At 44.5% G+C, this 18,549-nt stretch overlaps 1 protein-coding gene across 1 annotated transcript in view; it reads right to left on the reverse strand.

The window, feature by feature from the left end:
- The window catches only part of Psmb7 (proteasome 20S subunit beta 7), a 60,006-nt gene extending 51,892 nt beyond the window's left edge, over positions 1-8,114 (reverse strand). The window contains exons 1-4 of the mRNA NM_053532.1: positions 8,046-8,114; positions 7,557-7,650; positions 6,336-6,433; positions 4,074-4,214 (exon numbers count right to left, since the gene is read on the reverse strand). Of these exons, the coding sequence (NP_445984.1) occupies positions 4,074-4,214; positions 6,336-6,433; positions 7,557-7,650; positions 8,046-8,107 (395 nt within the window). The 5' untranslated portion in view covers positions 8,108-8,114. The remainder of the gene's footprint in view (positions 1-4,073; positions 4,215-6,335; positions 6,434-7,556; positions 7,651-8,045) is intronic.
- Between the last annotated feature and the right edge of the window lie 10,435 nt (positions 8,115-18,549).

Consider the following 18,549-nt stretch of genomic DNA (forward strand, 5'->3'; position numbering starts at 1 on the left):
TAATAATAAAAAAATTAAAAAAAAATCATACCTTTTCTTGTATACTATTAATTGTGACATGATCTTCTGGTTTTGACAATGTGTATCAAGGCTAAATCTGCCTTTATGAATCACAGAATTTTTTGGAGCCAAGAAATTATTCTAAAATACAGCCTGAGGAATTATGCAAGATCCAAATATTCGTGAAAATATCTTCAAATGGACCATACCATTAACATGATATCAAAAGCTGGTTCATGTAAGCTGACAACACTAAAATAATATGTATACTTATTTACTATATAATTAATTATATATTAATGTAATTGGCATAATATTACTACTAATTGGTACTTGAAAAATTGTGGGTCAGGTCTCTTTGAGAAATTACCAAAGTTCAGTCTTCACCTCTAACAGACATTCATTCACTTAAGTATTCCCTTATTTCATGTGGTGCTAGGTCTCTAGTACTCTTCTCTGGGCTGGAGAGAACTCCTGAGTCTGAGCTCTCTACTAACCAATACAGCACTGTACACAGGGAAGGTACAAAGCACTAAACGTCCTAGCATGCCATTTCTGTAAATACATACACATGAAGCTGTAGCAGAAAAAAGCCAAATAAAAAACATTTAGGTCCCATTACAAACACCATCATCAGCCTTGCTTTTTACTTTTCAAACTATCACACTCACACACTTATGGTGCTGTGAATGTGATGCATATGTGGATCCCTTTCTCCCTCATAAGTCAAGGAGACAAAAACTATCACTGGTGTTTTCCAAAGAGGGGGAAAACTGTAAAGTTTAAGACAGGGCAGGAGAAGTGTCTTAAGTTCGGAGTGCTTGATGCTTACAGAGGACCTAAGCTAAGTTCTGAGTTTTCTCAACAGGTGACTCAAAATTGCCTTTAACTCCAGCTCTAGGAATTCAGTGCTCTCCTTTGGCCTCTGTGGGAGAGGGAGGGAGGGAGGGAGGGAGGGAGGGAGGGAGGGAGGGAGGGAGGGAGAGGGAGAGGGAGAGGGAGAGGGAGAGGGAGAGGGAGAGAGAGAGAGAGAGAGAGAGAGAGAGAGAGAAAATGCACACGCAAACACAAATAAAAACTTTTAAAAAAAGGTTACATGACCCAACAAAGTTACAGCTGGCAGATCTTGACCCAAAGCACTAAAGTCAAATGCAAAGCCTTCCCCCCAACCACTCTCACTTTATGGAATTCACCCAAAATGACACCAGATATGAAGGACAATGTTATCTTGGTTTAAATTTAAATTTTTTCTCAAAACATTAGATAAAATTTAACTCTGGCGAAGCATGGTAATGCAAACCCTTTAATGCCAGCACTTTCGAGGCAGAGGCAGTGGATCTCTCCCTCTGTAAGTTCAAGGTCAGCCTGATCTACACAGTGGGTAGATACAGTTGAGACCCTGTCCCATAAAATAAGTAAATAAGTAACTTTTACAAACTATACTAAGTAAAAATGAAGCAATGGTGAAGAAAAAAGAGCAACTACAGAATTCTTAAGCCATATAAGAGATTAAATATTTGCTAAATTGCTTTGAGAAATTCCTTAAAAACAAATATAAAAATTCTATGTAATAGCCCATATGATCCACTAGGGGGAGCTTTATATTTAAAATTAATATCTATCATTTTTTTAAAATCAGTATCATAAATGATCAATTGATCTCATGCTATAACCAAAGCATTGTTTGGTAGTAATAATTCCTCTCCATTAGCACAATGGCTTCGTATACAAAGGGCTGAGCGGCAGAGGAGAGTTATGGCTCCAGCTTAGGGTATCTCATCTGTAAAGTGGGAACTAAGTCACTAACTTCCCTGCACAAACACCATAGAGAATGCAGAGCTATCCTACAAGGACCTCAAACACTCAGAAAAGCCAGAGGACAAGGGCAACACACCGCAGCAAAGTAAGAGCTATGACAAATATACTCCAAAGGTGACATTGACCACAACACCCCTAAAAGTTATGGTCACATCATTCTACCTTTATTTTAAATTTTTAAAAAAGGACAGAAATTTTTTTTTTTTTGGTTCTTTTTTTCGGAGCTGGGGACTGAACCCAGGGCCTTGCGCTTCCTAGGTAAGCGCTCTACCACTGAGCTAAATCCCCAGCCCCTTTATTTTTATTTTAAATCTCCCGATTTATAATTATTGGCCACTATTTGTTTTAAATGCCACGTGACCTATACAAACCTCTCTAGGCCAATGAGCTCATGGCATTCATAGGACAGGTGTCTGATGCTCACTGCTCACATGCTAAGGGTGAGGCAGAAGAAAATCAAGCACTATTTCCTCTGTAATAAACTTGTGAGGGCTGATCTTGGTGGTCAGCACACCTGGGAACAGGGAACCTCAATTGAAGAACTATCTCTACTAGATTGGCACTTTTCTTAATCCTTAATTACTAATTATGTAGGAGTGCCCAGCCCTCTTCTGGCAGTACTATTCCTAGGTATGTGGTTCTGAACTACAAATATTTAAAAAAAAAAAAAAATCTAGCTGGGCAGTGATGGACAAAACCTTTAATCCCAGCACCTAGGAGGCAGAAGTAGGTGGATCTCTGAATTTGAGGCCTCCCCAGTCTACACAGCAAGTTCCAGATCAACCAGAGCTATAGAGAAATCTTGTATAGGAGGAGAAAATCTAGCTAAGAAAGTTAGTGAAAACAAGCCAGTAAGTAAGCAGTGGTTTCTCTGTGGTTTGTTTCAGGCTCTTGACCTGAATTCTTGCCTTGGTTCCCCTGGAAGATGGACTGTAGCCTGTAGGATGAAGTAAACCCTTTCCTTGCCAAGTTGTTTTCAGTAAGAATATTTATCACAGGGGTTGGGGATTTAGCTCAGTGGTAGAGCGCTTGCCTAGCAAGCAGAAGGCCCTGGGTTCGGTCCCCAGCTCCAGGAAAAAAAAAAAAAAAAGAATATTTATCACAGAGAAGCAATCTAGAAAAACAGCTTCCCACTTATGTAGCACACATGAGAAAACCAACTTAAGATTTTAAAACATCAAAACCTCTACAAACATAAATAATGTGATTATTAATGGGGAAAAAACGAGACTCTATGAACTGTGTGTGGGAGTTAGAACAAAATGGGAGTTTGGAAAACCATATGCATACACATATGTAAATATACTGCATATGTTTATACATACATGTAAATATAATATATTCATGAATATATATATATATAAAGGTGTGCAGCACCACTGCCTGGCTTACATGTATTTATTTTAAACGGGACACAGTAATATCCCTTAACTCAGAGTTAAAGGAAAAACACAAAACATGCATAAGAACACTTTATTTTAGCAAGGGTCTGCAAGGCCAAGTGAGAAAGGCAGTCTGGGTAAAAAAAAGTCATATTATTTTCCCCACACTTTCCCCACATGACTACAAGTCACTTCTCACTGTATTGCTACTTTGCTGCTAAAATGGAAAGAAAAAAGAAACAGTTGTGCTAGCCGGGCAGTATGGTCTTTAACCCCAGCAGAGGTAAATCTCTGAAAGTTTGAGGCCAGTCTGGTCTACAGAGATAGTTCCACACCAGCCAAGCTACATGAGAAACCCTGTCTCAAAAAACAAAAGACAAACAAACAAAAACAGAAAAATAGCTGTGTTTAAATGGTGGGGAAATGAACAGGATTTACAAAACAACATGAAGTATGGTTTTACTGTGAGCAAAAGTGGTTGTATCCAATAATATCTCTCTCTATGCTTCAAGAAATTACTACACTGGCCACAATTCAGGGCAAATGACCCCATATGATACATCAGACCATACAATCCATTTCATTATCAAATGCTTTAAAAACAGCTTTCTTTTTTTTTTTTTTTTTTTGTTCTTTTTTTCGGAGCTGGGTACCGAACCCAGGGCCTTGCGCTTCCTAGGTAAGCGCTCTACCACTGAGCTAAATCCCCAGCCCCCTAAAAACAGCTTTCTAATTGATTTCTAGAACAAAATGTTCTTCTGAATATTTTTCCCTAGTTTCTATACATCTTCAGAATAAAAATCTAAGGTTTAAAAAGAAGAAAGAAAAGAGAAGAAAATCGATTCTACAGAAGTGCACACCCTGGAACCTGACCTGAAAAGCATCTGCTTCAGCATCCGATTCGCTGTGACAACTCTGGGAAGGCGGCCGGTGGTGAGAGAGTGGAGCTCCAAGTTAGAAGAAATAAGCTGGGTTGTCATGTCTGTGTCTGCAGCTGTCCCAGCACCACAGCAACTGAAAAGCACCACAGAAACATCACTGGCAGTCAATTACCAGGAAGCTCAATTACAAGTACAGCCTCTTGGCTAACCCCACAAAGTTCAAGTACATGAGAGGTGTTCTGAGTAGAATGCAATGCAATTTCTGTCTAACCAACCTTAAACTTAAAATTGAGGAGACACAACTAATTACATAAAAATATATTCTCTATGGTGCAATGGGACATTTCAAACAATTCATTTCTCCGCCCCAAAGTGTATGTTTTAGTCCTATTACAAGTGTAACCAAATTGTACAAAGGAAGAAGGCAGTGTGTTAAAGTCTTACAACTCAATAGTGACACTAGACAGTCTTGATTTATTATTTCAGAACTGAGTAAAGACAAAAATGGAAGATAAAATTATAATATACCATAAAATAACACAGGTACAATAGAGCATGAGAAGATGGAGAATAAAGCAATTTCTTTTTGTTTGTCTTTACTCTGTGTGTGTGTGTGTGTGTGTGTGTGTGTGTGTGTGTGTGTGTGTGTGTGTGTGGGTGGCGTGAGGTGTGTGTGTGGTGTCTGTGTGTGTAACACACTTGTACCATGTAGGCATGTGACAGTGAGAGAACATCTTTCAGAATTTGGTTCTGTCCTTCCACTATGTGGATCCTAAGGATCCAACCCAAGTCAGGCTTGGTGGCAACAAGCTTCACCTGCTGAACCACCTTGGAAGCCCTGAAGAGAAAGAGTTCTGAGTGTTAATGCAAGGGGTTTCTTTCCCCCCACCCCACCCTACCCCCACCTCCCCGGCTGGCTTTGGAAGAACAGAAACAGTCTAAAAGTAAAAAAGGAGAAAAGAGTGTTTTTATTTTGTTTTTTAAATCTTATTTATGTCTGTATGTGCATGCATCTGTGTGAAAGTCTGCATACATCTGTGTGTGGGGTACCCTCAGAAACCCCCCAAGAAAGCACTGGATGCCCTGGAACTAGAATTACAGGTGTTTGTGAACAGCCTGAAGTGAGTGCTGGGATCCAAACTCTGGTCCTTATGATTGTGCACTGAGGGCTCTTAACTGCTCTTATCCGGGGAAGGCTGTTTTTAGCTAGAGCCACAGGCAGCAGCACAGGAGAAAGCTTACACTTAAGAGGAATAGGAATAACATGAGAGAAAGAAGCTGGAACACACACTGCCTGAGGTCTCAAATATCACCCAAGAATTTCAATTTTACCTAGAAAATAATGTAGAAACATAACATCTCTCAAAAAGTTTTTAAAGAGGAGGAAAGGAGCATGATCAGCTCTGTGTTTTACAGAAGTATGGCAAAAGAGCCATACTTTTTTTACATCAGTAAAAAAAAAAAAAAAAGAAGCAGATTCTGATCTCCACAAGATTTCTTGATCTCCACATGATTTCATGGCACAAGTGTGTGACACAAACACACACACACACACACACACAAACACAAACATGCACGCACATTCACATGAACACACACCACTGTAAAAACAAACAAAAAAGAACTAAGTGATTTATTCTCCATCTTCCCATACCCTATCGTACCTGTTATTTTATGGTATATTATAATTTTCTCTTCCATTTTTTCTTTACTCAGTTCTGAAACAATAAATCAAGACTGTCTAGCTAAAACTGCCCAGCTGAGAAAAAAGAACCCAAATAAAGGTCACAGCAGAGAGGAAAACAGGAGGGAATGGATTCAAGAGGCACATAGGAAGCAGAACTTTCTACCAACTCAAAAAGACTAAAGCAATAGGAAGACTTGGCCATGAGGAGTACAGGTGACCAAGTTATGTTTTCAACTATTTGACACAGAGTCTCAAATTCACTATGAAGCTAAGGATGGCCTTGAACTTCTGATTGTCCTGCTTCCACCTCCTCAATGCTCAAATCACAGGCTTCACCACCACTTCCCATTTTCTGCAGTGCTAATTGATGATAAAGACCAGGACTCTGTGCACACTACATAAACACTCTACCAGCTGACATACACCCCAGCCCAGAAACACATCTAAGGGAGTTAGAAAACACAGTCTCAACAGCAAGCAGGCTGCAGAGAGGATGCTGATAATGGTCCATTTTTAGTCCCAACGCACCAGAAGATTTTAGAGTAATTCAAATTCATCAATACTTACTAAATATTAGGAGATATGAAGTGAATTTTTGAACAGTTTTTGTCAGCAACAACCATCCCTTCAGTTGCTCTCGTGTCTGCTCCAAGAACTATTCCATCCTATTTTTAAAGGAAAAAAAAAGTTTTCAATAATTTATATACATAAGGAATTATTTAAGAAAAGCAATGTTGGCCATTCTCTGCTCCCATAATTCCATATCCCTAGTCAAAATTCCTACCAAAACTATTGTCCTACATTTTCAGCATATCCTTAATAAATGTTACGGCTAAATCCTCAGGTGATTAAGACTTATTTTCATCTTCAATCAAGGCTCAGAGATTCAGTAAATTCCTTACAAATCACAGATCTAAACTGGAAAGAAAAAACGTAGAATGAAGATCCACAATCTTTCCAACAAAATAACCACTTCTAGGTCAGCAAGGTTGTTCAGCGAGTAAAAAACACTAGCCCTGCAAGTCTGTTAAACTGACTTCCACTGCAAGAACCCACATGAGGCTCAGAATAGACTCCACCAAGTTGTTCTCTGACCTCTCCACTTTTCCCATAGCATGTGCACACACACCTATACAGAGAAAAATCAAGGAAACAGCTACCTCTATCAGTTTTTGAAATGTGTCTCTCTTTACCCATTAACAACATTAATCACTAGCCTTTATGATTTTTACAGTTTATTTCAGGATTTCTCTCCATTTGATGGATGGAGTTTTAACTCTGTGAAGAAAGCTGAGGGCAGAGTGGCCTGCCAGTAATCACTTAATCCCAACGTTCCAGAAGCGAATGCAGAAGCAGGTAAATCTCTGGGAGTTTAAAGCAGCCTGATCTACCCGTTATGTTCCAGGGCAGTCAGGGCTATATAATGAGACCCTGTCTCAAAACAGGGGAGACTGAACTGTCCATGCAGTTCAATAGAAACAGTATAAATGCATTAAACATCTAGACTAACCAATTAATCCCAAATTCTGTGCTTTCCCATTATATCATCCCGCTTCCTAGAGCACCTTAGGAAAAACCAAATTGCCCTCACATCTAAAACTTCAAAATGAATAAATACAAACTATTTAATGGGTAAAACCTCCTGGTTAAAGCATTTCCTAATAAAAGCCGTTTTTTATGATGCACCCTGACATTTGCACTGGCAGATCTAGCTGGAAGTTTGAGTCCAAGTGGTCTAACTACTGTTAAAAGGTCAGTTACTGCTACGGTCGGCCTATCTCGGCTTACCTTATAGACCACCCCCGCGATGGTAGTGCCAGTTTTCCGAGCTTTCGGAAGTTTGAACCCCTTTTTTGCAAAATCAGCTTCCAAGACCGCATTCCTAAGGGAAGACACAGAAAGCAAGTGTTAGAGGACAAGACCACTGGCGCGAAGAGTGGGTGCTTAGGAGGGAACTCAGTTTGCTTCCACCCTCGTCTGTTTACTGGATTCTCCCATCATCAGCACCATCCGCGAGCAAGAAGAGACTGGGGCTATGACCCCCGCCCCACTAAAGACACAGGAAGGACCAAATCCTTACACACAGGCAAGGGGAGAGAGCCGCGCCGGTCTCAGAAGCAGCCCACGCTGGGGCCCGATTCCCTGAGTCACTCGGCCGCGGGCATCATCCCCACGCTCGCCTAAGGCCTCCGACCTAGGCCGCAGCCCAGCTCCGGCACGACCCCGGGTTCGGAACTCCTACTCGCGTCCCGATCGCGCCCCTGAGCATGAACATACCTGCGGCAATTATCAAAAGAAAAGCCTCCGACCGGTGCCTGAAACACCGACACAGCCGCCATCTTCCCAAGAAAGTGCTTCCGGGCCGAGGGCGGAGCAACCAAAAAGAATTTACACTTCCGGCGCAGCTGGGGAACAGGATGAAAGGGCGGGGCAAACTTGGAACTGGCTTTATTGGGCATAGAGTTCCTGAGTTCTCCTGAGTTCCTAGAGAGGCTCGGATCTTTGGAACATTTTGCCTCAAATCCTGGGGAGAGGAAACTAAAGACCAGCCGAAGGGACAGTATTTGTTAAGTCAGATAAATAAAATTCCCCCAATTACCAAATCTCCTGGCGCTCAGACCAGATCTGTTTCTACCGTTAAATTAGAATCCCTCATGTTTCAGGGACATCCACACACCCCAGGTCCCAGCCGCTGAGCAAGTCCCTTCAACTCCCTATTTCCTCCTGTGCGGCGAAGCTTTCACCTTCCTCAGAAAGCCAGACACATGAAAAGATGTTTCACGCCACGAGGCATGAGGGAAATGCAACCCCCAGCCCCCAATGAGATACTTTGGACCCACTACAACGACTGGAGTCGGACAGAGAAAATCACAAGTGTTGGAGAGAATGTATAAATTTAACTCTCATCTGTGACAGGTGGGAATGTAAAATGGTCATCTGCTCCCCAAAATGAATTGGATCTTAAACCTGAATTGTCACTGAAAAACTAAGTTCACAAGTGCTTCTTCACAAATAGGCATAGCAACGAGGGTCATAACAGACAAATCTGGAAACAGCAAAAATGCCCATTGACAGATGAATGAATAAACAAAATGTGATATATCAACATAGTGGAATAGTATTGGGCCATGAAAGGGAAGGAAATGTGATACCAACTAAATCAGGGGTGAACCTTGAAAACAATTTGCTAAGTATAAAGAGGGTAGGCATGGAAAAAAACACATTGCATAATTACATTCACATGTGATATGCATGTACATTCATGTGTAATCGAGTTCACATGCCTGTGAGTGCATGTGGGTGCATGTATATGGAGGCCCAAGGTTAATGTTGGGAGTCTTCCATTACTCTCCACCTTACCTTTGAGGCATAGTCTCTCAGTTGAACCCAGAGCTCACCAATACAAGATGGTTAGCCATCTTGCTCCAAGGATCCCTGCCCCTGTCCTCTGAGCACTGGCATTACAAGCCAACCGATACACCCACCAGCATTTACATGGATTCTGGGGATTCAAACTCCAATCCTCATGCTTGCATAGCAAGTTGTTCAACTTCTGGGCCATCTCCCTAGCCCTATACAGTTCCATTTGTATGAAGTATCTCAAAATAGACAAATCCATAGAAGCATAAAGTGAATCAGTAGTTATTAGGGCTGAAGAAGAGGCACGGGATTGTACAGTGGGCACAGAGTTCAAAATGTTATTCAGCATTATGAATGCAATGTTATGTAAATTTTAACAAAATCTCCTACTGAGAGAAATGTAATGCTTGCTGTGGAAGTCAGGGAAAAAATTTAAACTTACTTAGACAATAGGTGACACCCTCCACGACTATGAAATTAATTCATTTGCAAATATTTATTAAGTACCTACTATGTGCCTAGCATAATGAATGAATGAATGGCATCCCAAGGGTCTAGAACCAGTGTCTCAACTATGATTTTAGTAAATGTTCACTACAAATAAAGTTCTATCTGATTGCATCTCTGGGTCTTTTGAAATAAAATAAATTTAATTTTGAAGCCCTACCCCTTGTGCTAAGAATAGACTAGGAGAGTGGGTCCTAATCCAGTGTAGCTTGAGTCCTTGCTTGTTGACAGCCACAGGTGAAGATAACAATTCCTTATAATGTTTCTGCGGCTAGGAAATACAAAGGCCGCCTGTCAAAGCCCCAGAAAATAGACAATGGGCTGGACCAGACCCTCACACATGACCTCAAAAGGAAGTCACAGTCCTAATATTTCCAAACTCCTGAACTGTAAGGCAACTTATTTCTGTTGCCTATGCCATCTGGCTTAGAGTAATTTGTTATGGCTGCCTATCGAAGTCAGACACATCACAAGTTTACAAGCCACAGAAGAGAAAAACTCAAAACAAGTCTCTCTGGTTGGGAGTGGGCTGGTTTAGAAGCCTGAGAATGTAAGCTTATGAGATAAACAAGAGGAACAGATGAGAAATAACAAAATCAAGTTTTAGATGCGGCTTTTTGCGGGGACAGAGTTCCGAGCCTGCAGCAGAAGGAGGAACTACGGTGGGAAGATGACTGTGTCCTCCTGTGGGGTCTGACAGAAGCTACGGAGCCCACTATTTTCCTGCCAGGCTGATCTGAGGAAGTGTCGTTGCCTCTGGAGATGGTCGGCAGAGCCCAGCAGAGGGCGACTGGGAGCCTCGAGGAATCCTGGGAGCACACAGTAAGTGGCTGAGCCAGGGGACAGCTAGTGAGTGGCAGCTCCAGGCCGACCAGGAATCAGCAGCTGCATTTCCAGCCATAATCGGTAAAGCTCTAGGCCCATCGCTAAGAGCCCTGCTCAGCTTTCTTGTTTAGCTTCAGTGCTGTTCCCTGGAACTGCAGCCCCGTCCAGAATGCTCATCCTTTGTCCTGGACACTGCCCCACTTACTCCTTAACTACCAAGGGACTGATTAATGAAGCCACTGCTTCTGCCCTAGGTGGCTGTGTGATCTCAGGGAATGTCTCAATTCCCAAATAGCACAGTAACAGCCGACAGTCATGAGCAGACTCAAGGTCCTGATCTCTGTCCTATAGACAGGATCTCGGGATTGTCTCAGGCACCGTAAATGTACAAGACAGACACTGGGAAAGCAGATAACATGGAGACAGTCACAATGCCTGCCCGTGGGAAACTGACACACTCTAAGGACCCACTGTCATTTTTGTCCAACTACGCAAATGAGTCATGGAAGGGCAAAGTCTTAGCTCAAGACCATACTGTTGATGAATAGTGGAGGTCAAGATTCACCCTCACATCAATCACCTTTACTGTCAGCCCTGACATCTGTAGTTCATCTGCAACACTGGCTCCAGAATCTGTTGAGCTCTGACAAAAGTAAGGTTTTCTCCTCCCCAGCATCTACCCTCTGTCAGCTCCTAACCAGCCATGTGATGTCAGGTTCATCTTTTTTTTTTATCTCTTTGTAGCTCCGTTTTTGGTTTTTTTTTTTTTTAATCTATAAAATGAGAAAACATTGCAGTCTCCCTCAAATGCTTAAGTGTGACATGAACACCTGTTAACACTTCACTCATTCACTCATTCATTCATTCATTCATTCAGATTTTATTAAGACCCTCCTTGGTGACAAACTTTGTGCAAGATCATAACCTTGAGGGGTATTGTTCTAAGGACTATTTGTCCAGTTCTCAGTGCTAAGTGGCTTAAGGGACACGTTGCAAACGTAGCTAGAAGGCTTCCACATTCACCTAAGGCAGCAGGCAGGCACTCAGATGACAGCAGCTAGCAAGAAGACCTAAAAGGAAGATAGCACTTTCCACGAAGCGAGCTCAGCTTTACATGGCCCCAGCATGCCCCTGAATTTTCCAAGCACCAATAAAACAGCAGCCCCCACCTATCAAGTCTACAGACTGCCTGGGAACCCAGTGCAGGACAGGTGGAGAAGGCCCACCCCAGCCTCCATCAGGATATGCACAGTAGAGGGCTCCCCACAAGAGCTGACTTGGCCCTCTTCCCATTGCAGGGAGAGCGGTCCATGATGCTCCTGGTTACCATGGCAACTGGGCCCTTGTTTTTCCTCCTTCATAAATAAGCTATAAATAGACAGGGTAACCTGTGTGCCTTCCTTTGCATGAATTAGCGCAGCTGCTCCAGGCTCCAGGGCCCTTGGCCCAGCACCCAGGTGCCAAGCCGCCCCGCATGGCCCACAGAAGCCCAGCTCCAGTGGGAGGGGTGCAGTCAGACACATGACAATGTCTCCAAGTGTAGATTCCCTCCACCTGAGACCCACAGAACTATAGACACATAAGCACAGGCTAGGTTAGGTGGGTCCCGTGTTTGCCAGCCCTGGCTGATGGTGAGCAAAAACAGAGACTCCCTTCCTGCTTCTGGTCCAGCCCTTGCAAACCTCGATGGAATTATCAGCATAGCCCCCACTTCCCTAGTGTGGGAGGATTTACCAACCTACAATCCTGGTTGAGTCATCCTGGTTGATATTTGTTGAAATCTTTAGATATGCCAGAGGCTGTGTTAAGTACCTCCCAGGTTACATCGCCCATTCATTTCTCGTTACTGACTTGTAGGCGATGAACTCTCCACCTGTAAAAAAAGAGGTACTCGGCTCACAACACGCAGCTGATTCGAAAGAGAACAGTAATACAAACGCAAGCCTGGCTTGTCCACAGGGTTTGTTCTTAACCCCAAGTCATTTGGGTCAGAAACCTGATTTGCTCTCCCTAACCAGGAGAGAGAAAACAAATGAGCCCTTTAAGTCAGGAGCTTAGAAGGGCCAGGGACTAACTTATAGTCACACAATGAGGCAGTCAGTCAGTGCAGACTCCAGAGCCATGTATGGACAAAAGCAGGACAAAGCCTGGTCCCCTCATGAGAGCACTGGAGAACTATGGAAGGTATTTAAACAGAAATGGAACACATGTCATTTAAGTAGAGAATCACCAAGAGACAAGACCCCCTGAAGGCCACTTTTCTGCTTGTTTGTTTGTTTGTTTGAGGCAGGGTCTTACGTAGCCCAGGCTGCCCTCAAACTTTCTATGTAGCCAGGAGCGACCTTGAACTTCTGATCCTCCTGCCTCTACCTCCCAAATGCTGAATTTACAAATGGGGAGCCACTACACCTCTGTGGTGATTTGAATAAGGATGGTCCCCATAGGCTCACATGTCTGAATGCTTAGTCATCTGGGAGTGGCACTACTTGAAAAGGATTAGGAGGTGTAGCTCAGTGAGGCCTTCTTGGAGGAAGTGTACCACTGAGGGCGGCCTTTGAAGTTTCAAAAGCAGAAGCCAGGCCCAGTCTCTCTCTTCCTGCTGTCTGTGGATCTGGATGTAGAACTCTCAGCTACTTCTCCAGAACAACATCTGCTTGCCTGCTGCCATATTCCCCTCCACCCTCCCTCCCATGATGACAATGGATCAAATCTCTGAAATTGTCATGATGTTTCTTCACAGCAGGAGAACACTAACTAAGACGATCTGTTTTATGTGGTGCTGAGGCTCAAACTCAGAACTTTGTGTATGCTAGGCAAGCACTCTACAAGCCGAGACACATCCCTAGTCCCTGGCTTCTTTATCAGTTTTGCAGGGCCTGTCTTGACAGTGCCCCTGACTCTAAGGAACACCCATTATCTTCTACATGGTTAAGAACTTCCTGGCTCTTCAATCATTTATTTATTCTGCCACTGCCTCTCGGACTCCAGTCCTGTAAATAAAAGAGAAAACGAAAGGGTCAGAGGCTTCCAATAAGGACTCCAAAAATCCACAGAGCCTCCAGGGAGAGGGAACGCAACTTTCTCTCAGCAAGTGCTTAGACAGGTTTGCTACCACAGACAAAGTCACAGCACTGAGTAGGGCCTCAATAGCTGGGGCTATAGTGAGGAAGTAAGAGAGTGGTTTCAGCAATCCTGTGCATAAAACTGTGGAATTGCTAGGCCTTGAGGGTAGCAAATACTAGAACAATTTCTAGGATGAGGACAAGTACAAACCTGGGCAAGCTGGATGTGGCCACCTCAGCAGCATGGAATATGTTCGCTTTGGCAGTGGGCATGGTGGGGAGCAGGAACGATAAAGGCTGTGAAGGAGTGCAGGAAAGAGCGATGAAGGAGGCCTAGACCAGACTGGTAGCAGGAAGGACAGTGGCGGGGACAGTCACTAGAGGTAGTACAAGGCGCCAGACAGACCAGGCAAAGATGAAAGTTGGGGGTGGGGACAGAGAGAAGAGTCCCTGTTGTCCTTTCAGAGTCCAACCTGGGGTGGTGATGCTGACGGTAGCTCAAAAGTTCACGTGAGCACCATTGGGTCACATCACTGGAATTGAAAACCAGTCTGTGATGGGGACAGGGGACAGAGGCCTAAAACCTTGTGAGAAGTCATGTGTTTTTTGAACTGTTCTAGTAGGTGACAGAGGTTTGATGGCTGACAGTGGGAACAGGAAGAGTGAGCAGGTGCCAGGAGCCCACTTCTTCTCTAATGACAATACTCAGAAATCACAATGATATCCAACAGGAGGACTTTTCTAACTGCTGTTGGGTGAGCAGAGCAGAGCAGGCCTTCTGCAAAGCCATTGGTCAAATGATTCAAGATCTTCAGGAAAGGTTTGAACATTTGGATCCCACAACCTCTTACAAGAGATCTATTCTCAGCAAAGACAGATGTTTAAAGATATGCTATTGTAGGGGCTGGGGACATGGCTCAGCAGGTAAAAACAAGTCTTCTTTAAGCATAAAGACCTAAGTTTGAACCCCTAGCACCCACATAAAAAGCTCTGCATGCCTGTGACACCAGCAGAGTGTGCAGCGACACCCTCAGGAGCACACTGGCTGGCCAGACTATCACAAATGCAAAAGTTCTAGGTCAGCCAGAGACCTTGTCTCAACATAGAGGAGTACTAGAGGAAGATGCCCCATGTCCTCCTCTGGACTCTGTATGCTCTAGAGGAAGATGCCCCATGTCCTCCTCTGGACTCTGTATGCACTAGAGGAAGATGCCCCATGTCCTCCCTGGACTCTGTATGCACTAGAGGAGGATGCCCCATGTCCTCCCTGGACTCTGTATGCTCTAGAGGAAGATGCCCCATGTCCTCCCTGGACTCTGTATGCTCTAGAGGAGGATGCCCCATGTCCTCCCTGGACTCTGTATGTTCTAGAGGAAGATGCCCCATGTCCCCTCTGGACTCTGTATGCTCTAGAGGAAGATGCCCCATGTCCTCCTTGGACTCTGTATGCTCTAGAGGAAGATGCCCCATGTCCTCCCTGGACTCTGTATGCTCTAGAGGAAGATGCCCCATGTCCTCCCTGGACTCTGTATGCTCTAGAGGAAGATGCCCCATGTCCCCTCTGGACTCTGTATGCACTCACGTGAGCTCACACAACCACACTTCACACACACTCAGTAAATTTAATAAAATAAAGATGCCCGTTGCAGCATTATTTATGGTAGCATATTGCTAGGATTTACCAGGGATTATATATTGGGTAATAGATCACATGTTTGTTATTAGGCTGGATTATCGATAGTATATAACAATACTGTAATGAAGCTCCAGAAATGAATTTACTATCAAACAATGGGAGAATAGTTAAATAACATAGTGAAATATATGAGAACATTAAAAGTTGCATTTTCAGCAACAGAAGAAACAAGAGATGTGTGCAGTGTGTGTGTGTGTGTGTGTGTGTGTGTGTGTGTCTGTCTGTCTGTCTGTCTGTCCCTTAATGTGTTGAAAGTGTCCTGTGTCACCAGGTAAGATTCCTCACTGGAGAGACCTCAAGTTGCTCTTAATTTTTTTTTCTCCTTGCAGCTCTCTGTATTCTTTTCAAATGCTGCAAACGTTTATTACTTTCCCCATGCATTTTTGAAGCTTCCAACCCTCCAGAATACTCAGCAAATACAGAACTTGCTACCTTGAAACTGATAAGAGCTCACACTATTTTTTTCCGACTATGTGTGCTCTGTGCACGTTCTCATCTGTGTGTGTGTGTGTGTGTGTGTGTGTGTGTGTGTGTGTGTGTGAACATGCTATATGTGTATACGTCTTGGGGTTGGGGGTGCACATGCCTGTGTATATACACGCAGAGGCCAGAGGAAGACATTAGGTTTCTTTTACTCACTATCCTATTCCTTTGAGACAGAGTCTGTCATTGAACCTGGAGCTAGGCTGCTGGCCAGGAAGCCTAGTGATTGTCCTGTCTCTCTGCTCTGCACAGCGCTAGGGTTATAGACATATGTGCTTTCCCTTAATTTCTTTATGTGGATGCTGCAGACAGGTCCTTATGCTGATGCAGCAGGCATTCTAGCCAGCATCTCACCAGCCCCCATTGTCTGTTCTTGGGTAGTCATTGTTGCTTTATCTTCAACTATCCCAGACTTAACCCATGGAGCCCAATAGGGTCTCACCAGTGTGAGTTCTTTGTCTCCTGGTCCAGGAAAGAGTTTAAGAGTCCACTATGTCCTTCCTGCCATGTGAACCACAGAAGAGGTGGACAGGCAGAGCGTGGCAGCAGTGTAGGGACACTAGGCAGACAGCCCAGCATTCACTAAGGCTTCTCCCTGAGGACAGAGCTAGCTGCCAGCATGTGCTGCATAGGCCCAAGGCACCAGCTTGCTTAGGCAGCCCCTTCCTGGCTTTCATATCTTGCCATTGACTTCCTGAACAGAGAAATAAATTAATCAGAGACCAAACATGAAGAGAACTGCATTCTTTTACAGTTTCCCTGAGGAAAGAAAAAAGTTGAAAGCAAGCCCTGACTTTAGAAGGAAAATGTTTACGACTGCCTGTGACAATGGGGAGAGGAAAGGGGAGGTGGTATGTGTTAGGTCTGTGAGTGTGGAGTATGAAAGTTTGAGAACCAGCATTACGAGAGTGTGAGAGTGTGAGAGTGTGTGTGTGTGTGTGTGTGTGTGTGTGTGTGTGTTTGTGTGTGTGCATGTGTGTGCATGTATGTGCATGCGTATGTATGTGTGTATGCATGCATTCACACCTGTGTGTGTATGTGTATGCATGCATGGGAGCACATGTCTCTGTGTGTGAGTGGGTGTCTGTCCCAGGTCCCCCATCTTTCTTGCTTCCCTAACTTTTTTAATGGAGAGATGTGGGTGGTCCTAGTGGGAAATGTGTAAATAAAGAACCTAGTATGATGAGCTTGTGCAGATGCATGTTCAACACCAGCTGAGATCTAGAACCTTTCACCTCCTCCAGAAAGCTCCCTCATGCCCCTCTTAACCAATTTCCATAAGGCAACCATCCCCAGGCACCCAGAAGCCCCAGACCTCTGGAATACACTTTAGGAAAGACATACCCTATCCTCCGACCTAATCGTAGTAGTCAACCCACAGTGTGTATTGCCCTGGGCATATCTTCCTAAGAGAGAAGGAAGGCACAGGGCTATGGCCTTTCCACACCCTGCTCCCAGGCTGCTGGCTCAGAAGAGGATCCTTCCCAGGCTCGTGTGCAGTCTGGAGGAATGATCTTCCAGGGCTCAGAAACCGGCTGGCCTTGGCGGGAACTGTCTAACCAGGAGTGACACTCTTGGCTCAGGCAGTCCCTGAGACCTTGATTGGGAGGACCCCTGGGGATTGGAGTGCTGTCCACCTGCCAGCTAGAATGGCACAGCATCGAAGCACCAGCCCTCATGCTGAACCTTGCTGTCAATCTGCCCACTGCCCAGGGTTGTTTACTGGAAGCTGGCCTCCCTGCAAGGGTTCAAAGCTCTGGCCCTGGGCATGTCTGCGGCAGGAAGCCGGCCAGGCAGTAATTGGCGGGCTGGTCGAGCTAAATGGCCAATGCTGACCCACCACCTTCCTCTAGCAGTTGCCTTTGAGTGATTTCACACTGGCCTTCCAGGCCTGTAGGGACTTCCTGCCCAGCGCAGAGCCAGCATCAGGAACAAATTACTCATTCCCTGAGAAATCTATTAAGAGGTGACAGCCGTCTGGGGACAGGTGGTCCCCAGCACATGAAGCCTAATGCTTTCGATCCCTAAGGGCCACAAGTCATCTCCTGCTGAACCGACTGGCTCAGAGGACACTGAGTTAAGTCTAACTTTTGGGGCCAAGGAAAAAATGACTCAGAGCTACACACAGACCACTGTCCTTGGGGCCTGTTTGTGGCTTCATGAAGGTGGGGGACACAGGACCTTTGTCCCTCGCTTGGTTCCATTTTCCATGCCATTCTATGTGGCCTCAAGAGAACAACTTAGCCTCTCCAAGTCCACATGCTTTTCAAGGAAATAAAAATCCCCAGCCTTTGACTGACACAAGGCAAGTTCATGTGCACAGCAGGTCCATGGCAGACTCTCTGCAGGTCAGAATGGATTGTATATATTTTCTTTTCTGGCTGAGAGCGAGTGACCCACTATGTTCACATCCTAATCGAGGGCAGTGGCTGAGCCATGAGCTAGAACCAAGGTGGGGTTTCAGTTGGAGGGATCGTGGGGGTAGGTCATGGCAGTTTCTAGTTCTCCCTGAGGGAAAGCTCATCTCGGACTGAGTCAGAGACACCACCGGGTGCATGAGCAAAGTGGGGGTGGACAGCTATGTTGCAGCTACATGCAGTCAGCTGAATAATGAGGCCCTGGGAGAGTGTATTACTTTTCTCCTTGCTATTTGTAGTAAGGCAGTAAGGGTTATTTTGGCTCATGGCTCATGGTTTAAGGGGATACAGTCCACCACGGTAGGGGTGGGGCATGATAGCAGGAAATTATGAGTCAGCTAAACACATTCCAGTCACAGTCAGGAAGCAGAGGGAGATAAATGTTTCCACTCAGCCCAGTTTCTTTTTATACAATCCTGGACTCCAGTTCA

This window comes from Rattus norvegicus, chromosome 3 (genome assembly GCF_021556685.1).
Source record: "Rattus norvegicus strain SHRSP/BbbUtx chromosome 3, alternate assembly SHRSP_T2T, whole genome shotgun sequence".
Taxonomy (NCBI): Eukaryota; Metazoa; Chordata; class Mammalia; order Rodentia; family Muridae; genus Rattus; species Rattus norvegicus.